This window comes from Thamnophis elegans, chromosome 7 (genome assembly GCF_009769535.1).
Source record: "Thamnophis elegans isolate rThaEle1 chromosome 7, rThaEle1.pri, whole genome shotgun sequence".
Taxonomy (NCBI): Eukaryota; Metazoa; Chordata; class Lepidosauria; order Squamata; family Colubridae; genus Thamnophis; species Thamnophis elegans.
In genome coordinates this window covers 60,691,203-60,714,796 of record NC_045547.1, presented here as the reverse complement: position 1 = coordinate 60,714,796, position 23,594 = coordinate 60,691,203, and the positions used below count along the sequence as shown (strand labels likewise).

General features: G+C 42.8%; 1 protein-coding gene across 1 annotated transcript in view; it reads right to left on the bottom strand.

Moving 5' to 3' along the window:
• CPED1 (cadherin like and PC-esterase domain containing 1) overlaps positions 1–23,594 on the bottom strand; it is a 118,863-nt gene that overhangs the window by 54,834 nt on the left and 40,435 nt on the right. The window contains exons 5-7 of the mRNA XM_032222152.1: positions 21,796–21,871; positions 5,771–5,906; positions 4,058–4,226 (exon numbers count right to left, since the gene is read on the bottom strand). Of these exons, the coding sequence (XP_032078043.1) occupies positions 4,058–4,226; positions 5,771–5,906; positions 21,796–21,871 (381 nt within the window). The remainder of the gene's footprint in view (positions 1–4,057; positions 4,227–5,770; positions 5,907–21,795; positions 21,872–23,594) is intronic.

The following is a 23,594-nucleotide window of genomic DNA, read 5'->3' as shown; positions in this document are numbered from 1 at the left end:
AACTGGGCTCTTATGGGCTCTCACTGGCATTCTTAATGTCCCTAGGTTTTGACCAAGCAAAGCAAGTAGTAATCAATAGAATGAAGGACATGGAGTTCCAAGAAGAACTAAATAGGTTGCCTCTCCACAGTAGGGACAGCACTCCTCCAGGGCAGGTATAAGAGAACACCAATAGCAGAACGGGTTTATGTATGTGGTAAAGGAGAAGTGGAAGATATCTCACATGTTCTATTACGCTGTGAGCTATACAGAATTTGTAGGTGTGCACATATTCTCCCCTTATTAGAGAGATTGCCAGGGAGTCCTCCAGGACACAAACCTGTCTATCACGCCTGCAGTGGCAAAATTCCGTCTTGCTGCAATATCCATAAGAAAAAAAATTGGTGACAGAATTATAGCTGTCAATTTCTACCAATTTTTTGGAGATATCTGTAACAATTTTTGGAATATTATATTTACTCACATACTCATTGGCTTTTTACCCACATAAACTAGGGAGTGACCCTAACAGTTTGAGAACATGTATTTTCTTAACAGGGATGTTATTATCCACTATTAATATCAGTACTATTATTATTTTTAAATATATTGTAAAAATTGATGTCTATTGCTGGTCTATGACCATAATAAAGATATATTCGATTCTTCCTAGGGATGAGAGAAGAACTGGCCCAAGATCACCAGCTGGCCTCGTGGCTAAAGTGGGACAAGAATTTATAGTCTCTGTTTCCAGCCTAGTGCCCTAACCACTAGACCACACTGGATCTCCATTATTCAAACTAAAAACAGTTAAAATATTGCAAAGATAAATAATAAAGCAATGATAGAACCTATAAAAAGAAGAAAAGGTCTGGCAAGGTGAATTTCTGATCTGCATATTAATTTTAGAAGAAGAAGCTAGGTTGATTTGTTGAAAAGTTCAATATAAAAACCACTTCAAACATCAGTAAATCTGAGCAGGATGAACAAGTCAACAAACTCTTTCCTACAACATGATTATTCTGTGGAAAATTTGAAGTATTTTCAGCTTTGCCTTCCTGGGCCTGGTTTCTTTCAGGCCAACTGAAGAAAAAGAACTTTTTCTGCTGTGCTGCTAGTGGAGAAAGTCTGAAATCTATTATTTCTTCTGCTGTGTTGGGATGAACATGGGGAGTAAACCAGAAATGTTTATTTTTTGTTAACCTTCTCTGAGCTACATATGGAAATTAGTACTAGAAAATATGTATAGCTGAACTTGGCTATTACTTGGCTGGGAAGTTAGCAAGAGGTGCTAGAACTATAGGCTAGATTGGCCAGCCCAAAAAACAATCTGGAGAAAAACCATGATATCTCCACATGCCAGTACTTGTCAGGGAAACTGTATCACTAGGCTTACATTCCCCTTGATGAATTCCTTTTTATGGAAAAACTGAATGCCCTACTACCCCGTGATATTACTGCACCTCTTATGCTAAATAATCATAGTGCTCACCATTGCTCATAACAGCCTGTGCTAAAGCGCAGAAAAATCTTAAATACCACCCCCCTATTATATGTCTAAATTTAGTTCATTGTCCTTTTTGCTCCTTTAGAACAGATGACAGTAGTTCATCCTCTGTCGGTAAATCTGTTTTTCCTGGATAGCTTCCCTATTTAAGCTAATGTTCTTTCCATGTATGTGTGTGATTTAATGCTCTCCACAAAGCTTGCTGGAAAAACACTGTGGTTAAAAGCAAAGAATTTTTGCTTTTGGTTTGCTTCAGTTTTCAAGAAGGAAGACAGGACTATGGTTGCTGAAGAGTGAACTCAAGACTATTGGGACAACTGGAAGCTTCAGGTGACTGGTGGTTTAAGTGCTCAGTTTCCAGATCACCTGGGAATAGATAAAATGAGTGGAAGGTGTTCCTTTCACATTTAATGCCATAAAAACACATTTGGGACAGTGATGGGTTCCGGACCTCAGCGCAGCTAGGTATCCTAGAGGGGCCGTGCACTGTGTGTGCATGCACATGCCATTGCCCTGCGACACCCAGCTGCCCGGCAGAGATTAATCGCAGGCGCTACATGCTGTGCGCATGTGCGCAATGGGCTGGTCATGTTATTAAATGGTCATAGAACATGGGCGGGCAGGTGGGCCAAACAAGCCACCATACTGGTATGGTGGGCCGCTTTTCCCAGCTACTCCAGGTACGGCTGTACCAGGCCATACCACCTGGAACCTACCACTGATTTGAGATCTCTGGATGGTGAGGCTAAAATGAGAAAAATGGATGTAGAGTTTGAGATGCCTATGAGATTACTTGCAAATGGTAGAGATGATGGTCGGACAGAATTCAGTAGCTCTAGACCAGGGATGACAAACTCAAGGGCAGATCCCACCTGCAGGGTGGTTAGATCTGACCTCCAGGACCGCCCTGGAAATAGCAAAGGACTGGCCCACATGGATTGTCAGTGAAAATGGAGCTTGGAAAGACCACAGGCGGCCCTCCTGAGCTCTGTTTTTGCTGGCAGAGGGTTGCAAGAGGCCGTCGCAGTAGAAAACAGAGCTTAGGAGCCTGTTTTCACTGGCAGAGAGCTTGGGCGCCCCCGACACGAGTGACATTGAACTAGCCATGCCCACCCTGGCCACGCCCACCCTAGCCAGTGGTGGGATTCAAATAATCTACCAACCAGTTCTCTGCCCTAATGTCCAGCTGGGTAGGCGGGGCTCGGTGGTCATGTGATCATGTGGGCATGGCCAAGTCAATGTCACTCAGGTTGATGGGCACTTCACCTTAGTTGTTACAATGGTAATAAGGATTAACCGGAGAGGCAGTTTCTGTAAGCAGGGCAATAAAGATTAGGCTAGAAACAACATCAGAATGTTTCCTTCCTGCCTTCCTTACAGGATTAGCCCTGTAAAGTAGGGGGAAAAAAAAGATTTCTTCCAACAACCGGTTCTCCGAACTGCTTAGAAAGTTACCAACCGGTTGTCCCGAATAGATGCAAACTGGCTGAATCCCACCACTGACCCTAGCCCAAGGTCAAATACAACCCTGATGCAGCCCTCAATGAAATCAAGTTTGACACCCCTGACAAAAGAGCTCTAGATAAAAGAGAGCAGCCAGACACGTGTAATCCAAATACTAGCAGGATACATGTATCAATTTTTTAAACCTTACATTTATTGTTGTATTATAGCCCTATAGAGTTTACAATTCTCTTGACTGAAAATAAATTCCCAGCAGATGTAGCCATTTAATAAAGTCATGAGTAATGCTGTAATGATTATCCTAGCCAGGAGATAAATTGCACTCCTTGATATTAAGCCAGGCTGATAGGCATCTGATTGTTTTCTTGCTTAGGGTGAACTTATGGCAATTTTAGCCCTTGTTCAAGAATTTTGGGGACTTGCGATACAAGGAATAATGTGTCCCTGGGACTAATGCGTTCGGCTCAGCACAACATTATTTGGCTCTGTGTATGTTGTGGCAAGACATAGTCCTTCTTATAAATCTATTTGTGATTTGCATATGTTTGTTTTAATTATTAGCTAAGTTTTAATTAATTAAGCAAATGCCAGTTTTAGACATTTCTGAATGTCTTAAGGAAAGAAGAGATCAAACTGCACCTGATATTCCCAGAACTCATTACTTTAAAGACAACTTTCATATGGGATTTTTTATCTTCTCCATATGATGTCCAAAGCCTCCTAAAACAAAGTTATGTGGCTGTCTAACTCATATTCATGAATATAACAGCTCTCTGTTAACAGAATCAGGAATAAAAACATGATCATCCACTCTTATCAATATCTGATTAGGGGAATATGGTAATGGACATTGCTGCCAAGATCCTCATTTATATAGCAAAGGCAACTGATTTTTCTTGGGTTTTTTCTTGGAAACGTTTCTCACACAAGAATCTTTTTCAGAAAGACTGCTTTAGAGCAACTACCTCTTACATGCAGTTACGCAGTCTAAATTTGGCCTCATAGAGACCTTATCCCAAATGAAAACATTTTCAATAAAAATAAAAGCAAAAGAAACCCCAAAAAGAAGCTCCCTGTTTTGAAGTAAAGAGAAAAACATAATGTTACCTTGACTGAAAAATGCTTCTTCTTGGGTGGATCCCAGACAATTCCAGTTGAATGAATGAATGCCTGTAAAGGTGTTAATGATGTCACCAACACATACACTTTGATGATGATGGAAAAATCTTGAATTTTAAAGGCTGCTTTATTTTCTGTCTTAGTGGGGATTGGATATCTGGAAAATTACAATATAATATTAGAAAGTTGTTTCTTCTGTGCAATCCTAACAAAAAATGTTTTTTTTTCCTGAGTGGAAACAACAATTCATATACATGACAAGCTAAGAGGCAGACTGCTTTCTTCACTGACTTGGGAGCTTTGCCTTGTTTCTGACTTCTACTATATTTTATGTTTGCTCAAAATGTGAGTAATTTTGTGTATTTTTTGTGTATTTTTGTCCTTATGAGCCAGAAAGAGTCTTTGGGCACTATACCAAGACTATACCAACATGTATAATGATTGGATGAATTATTGTCGACTTTTCTTGCTTGCTTGTTTGAAGCACATTTTGATGTCATGTTGTACAAAATTCAAAAAGAGTTTCCCTATTTGTGTAGCTATGCTGGCTGTCAGAGGCAGGAAAACAAGAAAGTTTTTTCATGAAATGTCTTCATTAATTACATTTCAGTTGGTTATGTGAATATAGAGTCAAAGATGTCCTGGACATCTAGTACTGGACCAAGAGATTTTGTTGCCTTAAGGACAGCTAAAACAGCATTCTGTTCTCCATCCAGCTGTTATACTACTTAATTAAAAAAAACCTGCTGCTCCATTAAAATATCAAAACATGCCTTCCTTTAGCAATAGCAATATCACTTAGACTTACTGTAATATATCACTCTACAGTGTTTTACAGCCCTCTCTAAGCAGTTTACAATCCCCAACAATCTGGATTCTCATTTTGCTGACCTTGTAAGAATGGAAGGCTGAGTCAACCTTGAGCAGGTCAGAAGTGAACTCCTGACTGAGGGCAGAGTTTGCCTGCAACACTGATGAGCCACCTTGGCTCATCAGCCAGACTTTCTTTCTCACATTCTTGTGATCCTGTTTCATGTACTTCACTATAAACTTAGACCTGAAGTATTGGTATTTGATATTTAATTGAAATACATTCTATAAACTTTCATAAAAATGTTGTAAATTAGCACAAAATGTTATTTTCTACCATTATCCCAATAAATTAATTGTTCCATGCTATTTATATTCTACAAATATGTACCCAGATGGATATATAGACAGATGTAAAGTTTGATTGCTTATTGAATCTTGAATACAAATGTGATAGAGAAATGTATACATACATCTCTTTATTTTCGTAATCTGTGGCTTTTTTATAGTCATATTCAAAGATTAGAATTAGACAACTATCGCAACACAATCAGAGCTCCTACTCTTTGTTTATCAAATAACAGTATTATTAATGTATGGTATAGTTAGGTATAATAAAGAGTTTGTTTATTTGTTTATCCTAATTCTTCTCCGCACACCCATTTGTTCCCTACAAATATTTAGTCATTTTAATCTCAATTGCATTCAAGTCTACAATTTTGGAACCCAGCGGTGAAATAGAAGAAAATGAAGGGAACATATTTGATCAACACATAAAAAGTGTACTATTGGTTCTCTCCTTTTACATCACAAGAAATTCAAATATAATGAACAAAATGTAGCATTTCATTCCGCCATGGAGGTTTTGTTAAGAAAATAAAAATATCTTACTGGTGAACAACCTTGGCTGGCTGATGTAACGTTTCTATCAAACGTATCCTTTCATTCTTATCATATGCTTTGAGTGTATGAAGAGATAGAATTTTTGATTCTGGGCAAGCGGAAGAAATAATTGGAAGATGCATATCTGGAAAAAAATCACATTAGGTTGGAGAGGTGGAATCAAAATGAAACAGGGATAGGTTCTAATTTTATGATTTTTATTTATGTTTAATAAATTCATCTGCTATTCCAATTATATATCTCACAAATGGGATCATTTGTGATGCCCCATTCAAAATATAACAGGTATACCTACTTAACTTTTTCATATTCATATGACATAATCAGTGCATTTATCAGACTTCATTTGTTATATTCTCAGCATAAATGAGATAAAGTTTGAAACATAGGATACTGACAATCGAAATGATACTTGCTGCTAATTCATCTTAGTGATTTCAAAAAGCCATATCCTAAAATACAACATAATGTTTGGTTACAACATAAACATTAAAGAAAATGTAATGTATCTAGATTCTATTTAATCTCTCCACAAAACTATTGGATTTAATTTGAAGCATAGGATTGGGCTGTAAATACAGTGTATTGATGTAGTAGTAATAGGACACCTTTGTTTACCATCCAAAATGTTGAAACATTAAATAAAAATATTGGCTCTTTTCTAATACAGTTGTGGAAACATTGCCAATTGAGATTTCAACAACATACAATATTTTGGTGCAACATTGATAAAGTATCTGTAAACTGCCCAGAACCATTTAGGTAGTGAGATGTGTAAATAAACAAAGTCAGTTACTTGAATGAGACAATGTTTGGATGATCGTGTCAGAACTGAGATGCTAGAAGGCCATGGCTTGGTGATTTTTTGAATGGGAGATCTCCAAGGAATAGTAGAGTTGAGTTTTTTTTTTAAAAAAATCCTTGAAAATAACAGTGACATCCCAGTTTGTTATTTTTGCTGAGTAAACAACATGAGCATGTCCGTGAAAGCATAAACAGATGAGTTTGACTCAGATAATTAATCCTTGAAATACCCAAACTATTATGAGATCTACCAATAGAGGGTGTGGTTTCCCTTTTCTTCCCATCTCTTATGTTGCAGCCTTTTTTGTTCATTTGTGGTGTGGTTTTTATTAACCAAGCAAAGGCCATTTTTAGACATTTCTGAATGCCTTAAGGAAGGAAGAGATCAAGCTGCTCCTGTTATCCTCAGATCTCATTACTTAACAAGGGACCACACCATGCTGAGCTGGTTTTAAAGGCAATCTATTTTATTTCATTATGGAAACTGAAAGCAAATCTTTCACATTGTTTTAGAGAGTATTTAAGAACTTTTGATACAAACATGTCCAAGCACACAGGCATTCCACTGTAATTTGACAGCTATGTACATACAGATCATAGTGTGCATATACTCTGTACCATAGTTGGAAAATTAATGAACTAATATGAATTCTATTGCCAAAGCTGTGCATCTGTCAGAGAGACAAGAAAGTTTGCTAATGCAAGATAGGAGACATGCTCATTTTCCTGTCACTCATCAGCATTCAAGTATTTTGTATGGGTTTTTTAAAAATCTTTCCCATATGATCTTTAAATCCTAAAATAAATTTACATGTGCTTGACTTTACATGGCTGTCCATTCGTAATGACTCTTTGCGGACTAACAATTAAAAATAGAATAAAAACACACTAAACAACCACATTTTAGAACAACAGAAATAGCATTGAATAATACAGCATTTGGGAACACTCAGTTAACACAACCAAGACCAAGAAACATGATCATGGACTCATGTTTGATTGCAAAGCCGCATTTTCAATGTCTTGCAGAAGGTTAGCATGGTTGGGACAAGGCTGATATCATAGGGGGGAGGTCCTGCTAAAGGACATTCTCTTGTGGATGGGACCTGGAGTTTGCTTTTGCTGCCGGATCTAACAGGATGGGTAGACATCAACAGGGAGAGACAGTCTCATAGGTAACCTGGTCACAAGCCATGAACCACCATCACCTTGATTTGCATCTGGGAGCATACTGGTAGCCAATCCAGATCACAGAATAGAGATGTCACTTGCACCAAGCAATTAGCACCCATAACTGCCTGTTCTACCACATTTTGCTCTATCTGAAGCTTCTAAATACTACTCAAGGTGAGTCCCTTGTAGAGATCAGCTATATCAGTGGTGTCAAACTCGATTTCATTGAGGGCTGCATCGGGGTTGTGCTTGACTTTGGGAGGGGGGCAGGTGGGGCATGGCCAGGTGGGGCATGGCCTGCTCAGCGTCACTGTTGTCGGGGGCACCTGTGGTGGACAAAGCGTTCTGCCAGCAAAAATGGACTCCTGAGCTCTGTTTTCTTTGCAATGGTCTCCTGCAACCCTCTGTCAGTGAAAACGGAGCTTGGGAGACCATTTTTGCTTGCAGAGCGCTTAACCCACCACGAGGGCTCCTGCAAGAGTGATGTTTTTTGAGGACTGTAAGGAGGGACGCGACCACAGGGTGAACGCAAACAGTCTTTATTAACTAAGTAAGTATGACAGCGATTCAAGGCAACTCAGAGCGCGCCAAACTATATATACTGGGGCTTCAGCCAATAGGAGCTCGGGACTTGGACAGCAACAGCTGTCAAGCTCCCGAGTCCAATTAGAACTAACGCTCAGCCAGCAACAGCCTCCCTCGCGTCCTAACCAATCAGGACGGAGGAGGCTGTTGCTGACCTACAGAATGGTGCTGAAGTAACTTTAACTAACGCAGGCCATTTGCATGGCCTTATGAATATTCAATACCCCTTCCCCCCAGTCCCGTGCATGCTCCCCGGGTGGAGCATGCGTAGTCCTGTAAATAGGCGGGGCGGCGCCGGACCCGCCCAGATCTACGCAGTTCCCCCAGAGTCGTCGGCGGAGGAGGACCTCCTTGTGGTAGCTCCTCCCGGAAGGGGGTGTAGCTCCAAGGCACGCCTTCTCGGGATGGCCCAGAAGGAGGGCTCAACGGCAATGGTGAGCAGGGGCGTGGTGGCGTGTCCAGGACGACAGAGTCAGGTCTGGGAGGCGTGTCAGGGGGAAAGGACATAGGCAGAGGTGGGGACCGTTCTGCAGCGGCTTGAGATGTCGGTTGGAGTCCCCTGCAGGGGGCGCTCGGGTAGGCTGGGCCTGGTGTGGTGAAGGCCCAAGGCTTTTCGTCTCCGGATTGAGTTCCAGGTCTTTGGTAGGAGAGGCCTGGTGTGGCGAAGGCCTCAAACTGCATTTCTGGCCTGGCGGTGCTGACATCGGTTGGGTCCGGGCTGGCGGCTGGCGGCGGGAGGCGCCTCCTTAATTGATCCAGGTGGCGCCTCCATTGGGATCCCTCAGCCAATCCGACCCTAAAAGAACACGGGCCTGTCAGGGCAGTAACGGTGGCTGGAACCCATTTTGTAGGCCCCGAAAATGCTCGGGCCCATACCGTGTCCCCCAGTTTGAATGAACGGGGAGGAATAACCCCCAGGTTGCTCGGCTGATCCCCTGAGTACAATGGGTGTAGCCGGTCCAGGGGAGTCCGCAGACGCCGGCCCATCAAGAGCTCCGAGGGGCTTCGGTTGGTTGTTGGGCAGGGAGTGGAATGTTGGCTTAGCAGGTAAGCCGCCACTTTCTCCTGCCAGTCGCCCCGGTCCATGCGGCCCAGGGCCTCCTTCGCTGAGCGGACCGCCCGCTCCGCCCGGCCATTGCTGGCCGGGTGGTACGGGGCTATGGGCGCATGTCGAATCCCTTGCCCGGCCAGAAATTCTTGAAACGTGGTGGACATAAATTGGGGCCCATTATCCGAAACTACCAGGTCCGGCAACCCATGGGTTGCGAATAGCCTCCTTAAGGCCCGGACCGTACTCTCAGCTGTGGTGGAGCCCATCAGGACCAGCTCCACCCAGCGGGAGTAGGCGTCCACCACAATCAAGAAATTCTGACCGTGGAAGGGGCCGGCAAAATCCAGGTGGAGGCGGGACCACGGGCCTCTCGGAGCCTCCCACTCACGAGCAGGCCCAGCTGGGGGGTTTGGCCTAGATTGTTGACATGGTGTGCAGCGGCCAACATAGGCCGCTATCTCTGAATCCAGTAAGGGCCACCAGACATAGCTACGGGCTAATGCCTTCATTCGTGCTATGCCCGGGTGATCCTTATGGAGCAGGGACAGGACTTGTGGCCGTAGCGCCGTGGGGATCACCACTCGATCCCCCCAAACGAGGCATCCCCCGTGGAGGGAGAGCTCCGCCTGCCGGATTTTAAAGGGCTTGAAGCCCTCTGCCACCTTGTCCATGGGCCATCCCCTCAAGACCCAGGAAGCGACCTGGGAGAGGATAGGATCGGCCTTAGTGCAGGCCGCGACATCTGCGGCCGAAATAGGGAAACCGGAAGACGCGATGGACAGAATGGAGAGACTGGGCACCTGGGCGGTATCGGTCTCCGGCAATGGGCAGCGGCTTAGGGCATCGGCGTGCCCCAGCTGCTTGCCCGGACGGTACTGCAGCGTATATGAATACGCTGCAAGGAATTCCATCCATCTTGTCATGCGGGGTGAGAGGATGGGGGGGGTCGGCTTGTCGCCTGCCAGAAGCCCAAGGAGTGGCTTGTGGTCAGTGACAAGAGTGAAAGGCCGACCATAGAGGTAGTCGTGGAACCTCTTAATTCCGGACACTGCAGCCAGAGCCTCCTTGTCGATCTGGCTGTAATTACGCTCCGCCGAGGAGAGTGTCCGGGAGTAATAGGCCACAGGGGCCTCCAAGCCGTTGGGGAGGACATGGCTTAGGACGGCCCCGACTCCATAGGGGGAGGCGTCACACGCCAACGTCAGTGGCATCCTGTCATTATACTGAATCAGGACTGCCGCTGACGTCAGAGTTTCTTTGACAGCCGCGAACACATGCGCTTCACGGCTCCCCCAGCGCCAGGCCGCAGATCGGTCGAGCAACCGATGCAGCGGCTCGGCTAGTGACGCCTTGTGCGGTATAAAGGGGGCGTAGAAATTCAGAAGCCCTAGGAACGCCTGCAGCTCCGCCTTAGAGGTGGGTGCCGGGGCGTTCCTAATGGCTGTGACCTTAGAAGGCGTGGGGTGGATGCCTTGGGCGTCAATCATGAAGCCCAAGAATTCCACCTTTGGGACAGCAAATGAACATTTGCTGCGTTTCAGTTTTAAGCCCGCGCCCCTGAAACGACTGAGGACCTTCCGAAGTACTTCGATGAGTTCTGAGCGGCTGGAAGCAGCGATCAGGACATCATCGAAATACGGAACCACGCCCGGCAGCCCATGGAGCAGCCGCTCCATGAGGCTTTGGAAGATCCCCGGGGCCACGGAAACGCCGAATTGTAGGCGGCGACAACGGAAAGCCCCGCGATGGGTGACGATGGTCTGGGCAGCCGCCGCATCGTCATCCACCGGGAGCTGTTGATAGGCCTGCACCATATCCAGTTTGGCGAATGTGCAACCCTGCCCCAGGGAGTGGAGCAGGTGTTGCACTACAGGGACTGGATAGGGGTTTGCCTGAAGGGCCAAGTTGATCGTCGACTTGTAGTCGGCGCAGATCCTCACCGACCCATCTGGTTTAATTGGGAGGACAATGGGTGTCTCCCAAGGGGAATGATCAACGGGCTCGATGACTCCCTGCGCCAACAACTTATCCAGTTCGGCGTCAACCTTGGCCCTTAAGGCAAAAGGCACCCTGCGGGCTTTCAGCCTAATAGGAGCAACCTGAGGGTCTAAACTTAAAGAGATGGGGGTCCCCTTGTAACAACCCAACTGGCCGTCGAAGACGTCCGCAAAATCCCTTAATATGTCTTCGATGGTACTGGGAACCACCCGGTGGACCCCTCCAATAGACAATCCCAGGGCCGGAAACCAGTCCAAGCCCAAGAGGGCTGGCAGGTCGTCCCTAACTATTAGAATGGGCAGTTTCCCCCGGAATTGGCCATAGCACACTGCGATAGGGAAGGATCCTAGAGTAGGAATCAACCTCCCTTGATAATCCCTCAGGGAGACCTCAGATGGTATTAAGCGCTTCTGGGGCACTTTGGGGCATAGCTTAGAGAAGAGAGACCAGGGCAGGAGGGACCGTGAAGAGCCAGAGTCCACCTCCATCCGGCAAGGCTGACCTTCCAGCTGGACGGAGGCTGAGACCTTCCGGGCCCCTGCAGCGGCTTGGCTCGCCGCGCTGTCAGAACTGTTAGGTTGACTGGTGGAATAGCAATCTTCAGCCCGCCTCAGGGGCCGCTGCTGCTGGCGGCGCGGCTGCGCCTGGGAACGGCTGGACGATTGAAGGAACGAGGGTGCCGGCAATAGGGCCCTGCAGACTTTCGCTAGGTGGCCTTCCCCTTTGCACCGGTTGCAAATGGCATTGAGGAATGGGCAGGCCTGGCGTTTGTGACGGCCTCCACATCCCCGGCAGGGCACCATGGACGCCTGCTGCGCCGCAGGCTGAGGTTTCGGCTTCCGCTTAGGCAAAGTTCTCATCTGCGCCACTACATCTTCTTCAGGGTCCTCGTAAGGCAGGTCGTCCTCAACCATGTGGGCTTGGGGCGACGCTTCTGGAGGTGGTCGCTCAGGTGTAGATATCTGTAACCGCTCAATATCGGCCGTGGACTGCTCTGACAGTTCAGCTGCCCGGGCAGTCTCCACGGCCTGAAGTAGGGTGATTCGGTGGTTCCGGAACATGCGGCTCCGCAGGTTGACATCGCGGACCCCGCACACGAACTGTTCCACCAAATTCTCCTCTAGATTTGAGAATTCACACTGTGCGGCCACCATTCGCAAAGCCTCCAAAAATTGGCTTATCGACTCATTTTGTTTTTGGACTCGCCGGCGGAAAGCAAACCGGCGTGCGATGACAGAAGGGGTGGGCGCGTAATGGTTCTTTAATCTGGCCATAAGTTCGTCCCACCCCAGCTTGTACGCTGGCCGTGGGGCAGCCAGGGCTCTCGCTGACGCGAACATTGACGGTTCGCAGCATGAGAGGAAGAAGCTGCATTTTTCTTCCTTGGTTTGAGCTTGATTCTTGGAAGCAATCAAATAACACTCAAACCTCTCCATAAAACCCTCCCATGATTCTCCGGCCGAACCAAAAGGGGCAAAAGGAGGCAGAGCAGATGTCATCTTGACGGCAGTGAAGGGAGAGACACTGAGAGGCCACAAAAATTTTTTTTTTCTCTTCAGGCAGTGTTCGTTGCCGGTCTGGACGGCGGCAGCTAACTGCTTGTCTCTCTCTTTTCACCCTAGCGTCGCGGAATCGCCAATCCCACCTTCGTCGCCAGTTTTGAGGACTGTAAGGAGGGACGCGACCACAGGGTGAACGCAAACAGTCTTTATTAACTAAGTAAGTATGACAGCGATTCAAGGCAACTCAGAGCGCGCCAAACTATATATACTGGGGCTTCAGCCAATAGGAGCTCGGGACTTGGACAGCAACAGCTGTCAAGCTCCCGAGTCCAATTAGAACTAACGCCCTCGCGTCCTAACCAATCAGGACGGAGGAGGCTGTTGCTGACCTACAGAATGGTGCTGAAGTAACTTTAACTAACGCAGGCCATTTGCATGGCCTTATGAATATTCAATAATGTTGAGCTGGCCATGCCCACCCTGGCCCTGAGCTCCATTTTCACTGGCAAAGGCACTGCGGGCCAGTCTTTTGCTGTTTCCAAGGCAGCTCCATGGGCCAGATCTAAGCACCCTGCGGGCCGGATTCAGCCCGCAAGCCTTGAGCTTGAGACCCCTGAGCTTCGTTGTTTGATTGCATGTTTCTTCCTCGCTGGATCTAGGATTTGAGGGTGATGGTGAGCAAAAAGTGAGATTTAGGATAAGTGCAGATGGAGTGCGGGTGGGTGGGAATAAAATCAAACAGAGTACAAACTTGTAAAGCCTCAACACATTCAGATTTCTAATAAAACAAAATTTATAATTTCTGCACTGGTTGCATGCATGAGTACTGAAATATTTCAAGGGCAAAATTCTAAATGCATTAAGAGCCACTGAATAGAATAAGGCTTATTTAGGTTCACCTGAATAAATATGTTAAAAGATTTGCTGGCCGACAAATCTCATTGTTTTTATCTAGCAGAGAATATTCACTGCATATGCCTTAATGTGTGAATCAGAGCTGAAATCCTTTAAAACTACCTTCTTTTTTCCTTTGCATTTCATTATCTTAACAGTAAACATGTTTTTTTAAATAAAATAAATAAATAAAATTAGAAAAAGGTAAGGAGAAATAAAAAAGATTTTCCATTTTAACACAATGAATGACCAACATTTTATTACAGTTCAAGACCAGTTTTTTTTTTAAAAAAAATATTGGATATACAGCTGGTTTTGTCTTTTGAATGCTTTTGATGTAGTTACTATTCTGTCAAAATGAGTTTCTACGGGACAAAGGTATGTGTCTTTTCTATGTGTCATTTTAGCACCCTAAAACACCTTTGTAATTTCCTTTAACAGCTTTAATTTATCTTGGTTTGTTTTCAGTATGGATAGAGTGCTTCCAGGTGAGTCACATGTCTTACATATGAAGATGCATAGAAAACAAAAACTTCCAGATAACTAGATTTGAGAAAACACTAGAATACTTATGAGATCCAACAATGAAAAGTGTCTGTTTATATCACGGAAGAGTTTGTGGGTGCATGGATGAAGCAGAGTAAGAATTATTCTAATATAATAGGATACAATGTTTTCTAATTACAAATATATTATAACCTGTCTCTCTGAAGTTACTGTATATCTTATTACTGTTCTTTCTATAATCTAACTTACCTAAATCATAAATCATAAGTTCATTTTTCTTTAATTTTTACTCAAAAGGTCCATAAGAGATCGACAGTCATCCTTTAATGTAGATATTGTCTATCTGGCTTTGCTTTTCACCACATTGCCTGCCTTCAGAAAATGAAGCAATTTCCTTTGATAACAAGTATGCACTGTCATATTTTCCACCACCAGTGACAGATATGCCAAAATATATTCTTCTTCCTCACTTAGCACTTCTTACCCTTTAATCTTAAAATGGTTCCAGCATAACTGCTGGATGAGTTAAGTGTTTGGAAAGATGTTCTGACTTAAGAAGCCATTGGTGCATTTGGGAGACTGGCTACTGGGCAGAAATAAAATCCACCTTCGCCATTTCAAAATACGTCTACGCCTTCTGGTGGTTATGACAGTTTGACTAGTTTCTTGGAATCACTTGATTGGTAACACTAGATTAAAGTCACTTTGCCTGTATGTGTTCCGGAATGGATACATATAAACTATATATATTCAGATGCATAACCTATATAATACTATAACCATTCGTTTATATCAACAGACATAGGCAGCACCCAAATCATTTACTCAAGCCTCCAAAACCCTCTGGAATTGCTTTCCAAATATGACAAAAAACCCTACCAATGTGTAGTTTTCACACACACACTCCCTTCATACCAGAAAATATGTGAGTGGAAGGATGGACCTAATCAATATAAAAAAGAAAATTTTCACCAAATCTCCCAGGATACAAAACAAAAATCATTTCCATCCATTTCCATGTTTCCATTGTTGAGCCATTATGGTCAAAAATAATATATACACAATTTTCCCCTTACACACACACACACACACACACACACACACACACCTGTTCAATCCTTTCTTTTATAGAGGTGAATAATGCAGCATGATTTAACTCTCAAAACTAAGGCAAATGCAAACTAGATTCAAAAAATAATAATGTCCTTGATTAATTCTTTAATCCATACTATACCAACAATTTAGAACAAGGATTCTCGGGTTCTTCAAAATGGTTTGTTTAGGTCAAACTTCCTCAACCTGTTCTTCTCCAAATTTTGGGTTGGAATTATAACTATTATTAATCCAATACAATCAGCATATATGATGCTTGGGATTTATGTACATTGTATAGAAATTCTGGAATAACATTAAATGGCTTTGCTTGGCTGAAATGCTGATTGCTATCTTGAAATATTCTTAAGAATGATACTGTTTTGCATCCAGAAATTCTGACAATTGATGATGTCACCAAACACTATATATACTGCGAGTAAATTATGGCAACAATGTAACTGTTTACAAGCTAGAATTAAAATGACTTTATTTGTAAAGTTTTGGGGTTTTTTGAATAGTACACACTATCACTTTCATTACACTAGCTTTACACAAACTTCTTTTGTAAGCCAGGCTAGAACCAACTTTTGTGAACATTCAGTATATAATTTTTAAAAACAAATACATGAAATAATTTATCAATCCTCCAAAACTTTATAAAATTAAGTACATTAATCAGAGACTATAAGGAGTATATTTCATGGTTATATTGACTTATATATTTTTTATGGAACACTGAAAATATGTGAACTTATGGTGATATATATATATACAGTTGCAAGAAAAAGTATGTGAACCCCTTGGGATTACGTGGAGTTTTGCATGAATTGGTCATAAAATGTGCTCTGAACTTCATCTAAGTCACAACAATAGAAAACCACAGTCTGCTGAACATAATACTACACAAACATTAGATGTTGCCATGGGTTAATTGAACATAACATGTAAATATTCACAGTGCAGAGAGGAAAAAGTATGTGGACTGTTGGACTTAATAACTGGTTGACCCTCCTTTGGCAGTAATAACCTCAACCAAACATTTCCTGTAGTTGCAGATCAGACCTACACAACAGTCTGGAGTAATTTTGGACCACTCCTCTTCACAAAATTGTTTCAGTGTAGCAATATTCTTGGGATGCCTGGTGTGAATCGCTCTCTTAAGGTCATGCCACAGCATTTCAATTGGGTTTAGGTCAGGACTCTGACTGGGCCACTCCAGAAGGTGTATTCTGTGCTGTTGAAGCCATTTTTTTGCTGAATTACTTGTATGCTTTGGGTCATTATCCTGTTGCATCATCAGAGCTTCAGTTGGCGGACAGATGGTCGTACGTTTTCCTGCAAAATGTCTTGATAAACCCTGGAATTCATTGTCGCATCAATGACAACAATCCGTCCAGGCCCTGAGGCAGCAAAGCAGCCCCAAACCATGATGCTTCCTCCGCCATGTTTTACAGTGGGGATGAGGTTTTGATGTTGGGTGTGCTTTGCCTTTTTTTCTCCACACATAGTGTTGTGTGTTTTTCCCAAACAACTCCATTTTGGTTTCATCTGTCCACAGTATATTTTGCCAATAGTGCTGTGGAACATCCAGGTGCTCTTTTGCAAACTTCAAATGTGCTGCAATATTTTTTGGGGACAGCAATGGCTTCCTCCGTGGTGTCCTTCGATGTACTCCATTCTTGTTTAATGTTTTCCTTATTGTAGATGTGTCAACAAAAATGTTAGCATGTGCCAGAGATTTCTGTAAGTCTTTAGCTGATACTCTAGGATTCTTCTTTACCTCATGAAGCATTCTGCGCTGTCATTTTTACAGGACGACCACACCTAGGGAGCGTAGAAACAATGCTAAACTTTCTCCATTTGTAGACAGTCTGTCTTACCGTGGACACATGAACATCAAGGCTTTTGGAAATACTTTTGTAACCCTTTCCAGCTTCATGCAAGTCAACAATTCTTGATCGTAGGTCTTCTGAGAGCTCTTTTCTGCGAGGCATGGTTCACATCAGACAATGCTTCTTGAAACCAGTAAACCCACAACAGGTGTGTTTTTTTAAAGTGCAGGACAGCTGTCATCAACACATCCAATATCATCACACTGATTGGAGTCAAGGTTGGCTCACTCCTGGCTCCAATTAGCTCTTGGAGAAGACATTAGGCTAGGGGCTCCCATACTTTTTCCTCCCTGCACTGTGAATGTTTACATGTTATGTTCAATTAAACCATGGCAACATCTAATGTTTGTGTAGTATTATTTTCAGCAGACTGTGTTTTTCTATTGTTTTGACTTAGATGAAGTTCAGAGCACATTTTATGACCAATTCATGCAAAACTCCACATAATCCCAAGGGGTTCACATACTTTTTCTTACAACTGTATATTCCAGAGGTGGTTTGGTCCCGGTTCGGCCTGGATCGGGTGAACCAGTAGTAGTGGTGATGAGAGGCTCTCCCAACCGCCTGGATGCTTATGTGCATGCGCAGGAATGTTGCCTGTGCGCACAAGCACACAAGCGAACTAGTAGTAAAAAAACTGAAAATCCAACACTGCTATATCCATATGTGTATCTGTATCTGTATCTATGTACATTGTGTGTGTGTTTTATATACTGGTCTTGTATTGTTGAACACAGTTCTCTCCTAGCAGACTATTTCTAATGTATTTTTTTTAGGTCGAGCCCATATTTAAGTGTGATCTATCCCCTTGTGCAAAGTACAGACAGCTGTTGATTGTCCAACCCTTAAAAGGAATGCAGCTGAAAATGACACACCTCAGAGTTGTTTGTGGCCAGCCACCTGTTGTTGGGAACACTCTTTCTGGGGGGAAAAGAAGATGAAACTATGTGATCATCTGACCAAAACCAAAATTGAGGGGAAATCAGAGAGCATTGCTTCATTATTAGTAATTGTTCCCCCCCCCCAAAACGAGAACAGATGTATAGCCGCTAGAACAACACCGATCTGCCAGTTGCCAATTTCTATCTAATCGAAGTATAAGACTGACTACTGATGAAGAGAAATACAGGATCTGTGGCATCCCTCCAGACATTTCAAGGCTCTGCTGATGACGCAAACATTCTATACAGAGAGCCAAATTTCTCTCCAGGCAAGACTAAGGGAGTGTACCAAGTCTTGCAGCCAAGTAAGCAGAAGGCTTACCATATGCTTCTATTTGTGTATGTGAGAGAAAGAAAAATTGCTGTTTTTCCCCCTCTCAGAAATACTTTCAGAAAAAAAAAGCAGAAAGAGATTATTTTTATACTGAGGTCATTGCCAGGGCCCTGAAGAACCTGAAACAAATATAGTATAGGAAAATAAACGTCATATAGAAGAGGAACGTTTCCTCAAGAAAGGCCATATATAACTCTAAAATGAAAAGCACATAGGGTAAGAAAATACCACGTTGCTCTTTCCTTTTTTCACTTCTGCAGAATCCCAACCCATGGATTATGGTATGTTGGCCTCTTGAAAATGAGTTTTGTCAACTGTAAAGTGTGTCATTACAAAGAATTGCTGAAGATCAGCAGCATAACTCATGAAGATGCCAAGAAATGGGTGGATACTGGAGGTTATGACAGTGACCAAAAATATTAGCAGTGGTGGTACTGGACACACCAGCTACTGTACCATTTAAACTCTGCATACTGAGAAATATGTAAGGACTCCTGGACCATTGGCAACTAGTGTGTGAGAGCCCAGAGTACTAATTGTACTGCAAAGTGATCAGAGATCGTAACACCAGACCCAAAACAACAATCTATCTTCTACCCATTAGCACAAAATAACTATCAGAAGCCCAGAATTCCACTGGGCAGCAGTCTCACAGCAAGACATAGTATTGTAGCACAAAACTGAAGAGTAGCAACTTAACTTATATACAAATGACAAAATTGCCTGGATAAGGCAGGAATGAAGAAGTATGCACAAAAAACAGTGGAAATGATAGTCACAACTGATTATAATATAGAACACAGTGATATATAGCATAGAACAGTGGTCACCAATCCATGGACCACTGGTGGTCCATGTGAAAATTTTGGTGGTCTGCAGAAAAAATATTTACATTTTTATATTGCACTAAATATTATTTATTTTTTTAAAAAAATCGTTTTAGTGTTCTGCGGGATTTTAAATTATGAATTTAGTGGTTCCTGAGGTCCAAAAGGTTGGCAACCCCTGGCATAGAAAGTTAGAGCTCTAAGATAGGAAATAGAACAATAGGAACATAGTAAAGTATATACAAACGTTAAGATACTATACAGCATTATAGACATAAATAATAAACAGGACACTAAATGTCTATTCTAACTTTTAACTTGTCTTCGAAACCATCCTGAAAAATATGCAGGATATAAGCTTGGCCAATGAATAGGCCTCTTTCTAAGATTTTTTTTTAATGGTTCAGTGCTTGTAACAATAGAGAAACTCTTGTGTTCATTAGATTTTATAAGTCATCACAAGATCAGAATGTTCATGGTTCTCTTTTTTCTTTAAATGTGCCAGGTAACTTTACTCCCCCCACCCACCCCTCAGTGTATGACTAGCCTTAACAATGGTCAGAACAGTCCCAGATCTGGCACAGATTGTTCTGTACTGGCACCTCTTGATTGTTTCTCACTTGAAGGATAAAACCACACACACAGCAGACATCTGTGGGGATTCTCATCATTCAGGTCAGAGTTGTCTCAAAGATGCTTTTTCCAAAGGCAATTGCACTGGGTTTTTTTCTTGAGGAAAAAAAAAGAAAACATTTTGCTTCTCATCCAAGAAGCTTCATCAAGGAAAAAAGGAACAGTATAATTGCCTTTTGAAAAAACATCATTCCACAACTTAGGTTCCAAAGCCACTTATGTCTATCTTGGCTGGTACATTTTCTGCTGCTTCCAACCTTTTATTAACTGAAATGAAGATGACTTTTCAAACCTTACAGACATGATACATAACTAATTGTTATTCTGTTTGATTCATATGCTTAAAGAAACTGCATTATTTGAGGGTGAAGGTTACAGAAAATTCCTCCTTTTTAAATTTCTATAATTACTAATTACTATTCAATTATTATTTCTACAGCCCCTCGGATTTTATAGAATTCTAGCCGATAACCCAACGTTGCCCCGGTATTTATTTATAGGGGGAAAATGTCCGGACCAAACGTAATTTCTAAGGTTGGATTTCCCCACTTACCAGAGGGAGACCCCTTGTGGAGTACTGTGAAGCCATTACCATGGCAACTTACTGCTCTGAACAGTAGAAACCATTTTATGGCAGTACAGTAGAAGCCATTTTAAACCACAACCAGCTGTATCTTAACAGAACACACCACCTGAGGAGTGTTAGGGGTGTCGTACCCCCACAGTTTTTTGTTTCCAGAGAGAAAGTCATCTGTGTACCAAGTTTGGTTGAAATTGCTTGAGGTGTTCCAAAGTTATGTTGGAACACACACACACACACACACACACACACACACAAACACACACAGAGCCATTTTTATATGTATAGATTAGACAGCAACTAAATAAACTGAGAAACACACATAAGTGAAAGAAACATTTAAGAGCTAAATCCTCCTCGGCATGGGTGGGTTGCTGCCGGCATTACTGCCGGTTCGCAACCCACACACTCACTTTGCTCATGTGCTAGATGTGCATTTATGCACATGTGCGCTATTCAATGTAAATTGTTATTCACGCATGCACAGAACAATTTACATGTGCATGTGCAGTCACTAAAATCAGGAAACGACAGCAAGGGAACTGGTTCAGGGGGGTGGCAGGCCTGGGTTGCTGCCGGTACTGTGACCCAGGCCTAAATTCCACTACTGGTTCGGCCGAACCGGGCCAAACTGGCAGCAAACCACGTCTGCTCCTGGGTTGACAATATAAAGCCAGCGCTTTAATTTCAAACTGGGATTTATTTGATTGAAAGTTCCTACACTGGGAGGAAGGGGGTGTCACTGTATATAGAAAATTAGCATACAAAGGGAATGTATTAAATTTAAATGTTTTCCTATTGTTTAGTGTTCTTTACGCATGTTTATTAAAGGACGAAGACATTCACATAATATGCGTATCGAACACCAAATCATGAGAAATCATACCTGCATTGTAAAGTGGTACAATCGAAACAGATTTGCAATTCTGCTGAGAAGCTATGCAAAAGCCTCCATTTTTATCCAAACCGCTAAACGACTTTTTTGCTATTATTGATCAAGTTTCAAATACCATAATCAATATTTTCAGTTTTATCTATTTCAATTTTATCTGATTGCTGGCCTTATGGGCACAATAAAACTTTGATTTCACTTGATTCATTGTGTTATCTTCAGAGGTCAGATTCCAGTATTTCTCTTCCTTTGAGCATGCAATCAAAGGTCATGGTTTGGTTTCTTAATATAACTCAAAATTTTACCTGGAAATGTTCTCATTATTTGGCACAATCCTTCCTTTCTGGAAAGCAGATGCTGGATTTGAGAGAGAACATTTGCCTGTGAATGAAGAGAGAAGTGCCAATTATTGCAATTTTACAAGATGGGTTTTAAGTGCTATTGAAGATGCCATTACAGGAAGGTTTGCTGATAAAGGAAAACAGTGCCTATCCCCCTGAGTAGAATAGGAAAATCAATTAGGCATAAGCTAAGCTTGAAGAGCCAGTTTAGTGCAGGGATGAAAGCATGGGAATAGAAACTGGCAGACTGTGAGTTCTAGTCCTACTTTGGGCACAAATCCAACTGGGTTAATTTGGGCCAGTCACTCTTTCTCAGTCCTAGGGAGCAGGCAATGGCAAATCATGTCTGATTTTTTTCCAAGAAAACTCCAGGGAGTCGCCAGCAGGCAACACTGACTTGAAGGCAGAAACACAAGCTTCCATAGGTTTTTTTTTCCAATCAATCTTAATGTTGCTCTACTTTTAATTATAAGTGACATATTATATCCTTTTTTATGAATATATCACATTTTAATGTCACAGGATTAATGTCTTAGAAGAGACGTATCCAAGAGATTCAGAGTTTTTATTAAGTGATGAAAAAAACATGTCACCACTGTGACAGAAGCTCCTGTGATGTCAGAATACATGTAAAAAATGGGCCTAGCATGCATCATGCTTTTTGCTTCCTAGCATCAGGAATGGGTTTCTGCCAGTTCTAACCTCTTCTATAGAAGAGGTTCCACAAATCTACAGTGCCGTTTAGAAATTGGTTCCAGCTCCCTCCCCCCACCCATCTGCACCACGCTTGCCCCGCCCACCGCTCACTGATTGGCTGGCTCACAAATCGCCCCACCCACCTCTAAGAGTCCTATCTAAACCTTAAAGTCTTAAAGCTGTCAAGTTTGAACATCCCTGGGGTTTTTTTTCTAAACAGTTATGGATGCAAGGGTCTTGTAATTTGACAGCTTCAAGTCTTGCACACTTTAATGCCAGAGTTCCTGAACCAACATGATTAGAGGAGGAATTCTGGGAGCTGAAGTCCACAAGTCTTAAAGCTGTCAAGTTTTTTTTCTAAAGGGTTAGCAATAGCAATAGCAATAGCAGTAGACTTATATACCGCTTCATAGGGCTTTCAGCCCTCTCTAAGCGGTTTACAGAGAGTCAGCATATTGCCCCCAACAATCTGGGTCCTCATTTTACCCACCTCGGAAGGATGGAAGGCTGAGTCAACCCTGAGCCGGTGAGATTTGAACCGCTGAACTGCTGATCTAGCAGTAGCCTGCAGTGCTGCATTTAACCACTGCGCCACCTCGGCTCTAGGTGTAGTAGTTAGGGGTGCAAGGGTCTTGTAACTTGACTGCTTTAAGACTTGCATGCTTCAAATACCAGAGTTTCTGAGCCAACATTTTGGTTGCCAAGCCAGAGTGTTGTTAAGTGAGTTTCACCACATTTTACAAGTTGCCCACACTCACCAGTCACATGACTGGCAAGCCTGGTCACACGGCCGGCAAGCCACTCCCACAAAGCAGGCCACACCTACAAAAGAGGTTCTAAAAATTTTTGAAACCCACCACTGCCTAGCATCATGATCCTGTTTTTATTATTTGTCCCCTTGACAACGGCCACCCCTTATTCCAGCATCTCTACTATACTTGGGAAGGAGATAATGCATAGGCATCGAACAGGATTGGCCATATAACATGAACTCAGTCTGCAGCATGCACCATAATATTTATCTATCTTTTTATTGCAGTTCAAAGACAAAATTGTACTTTTGCCTA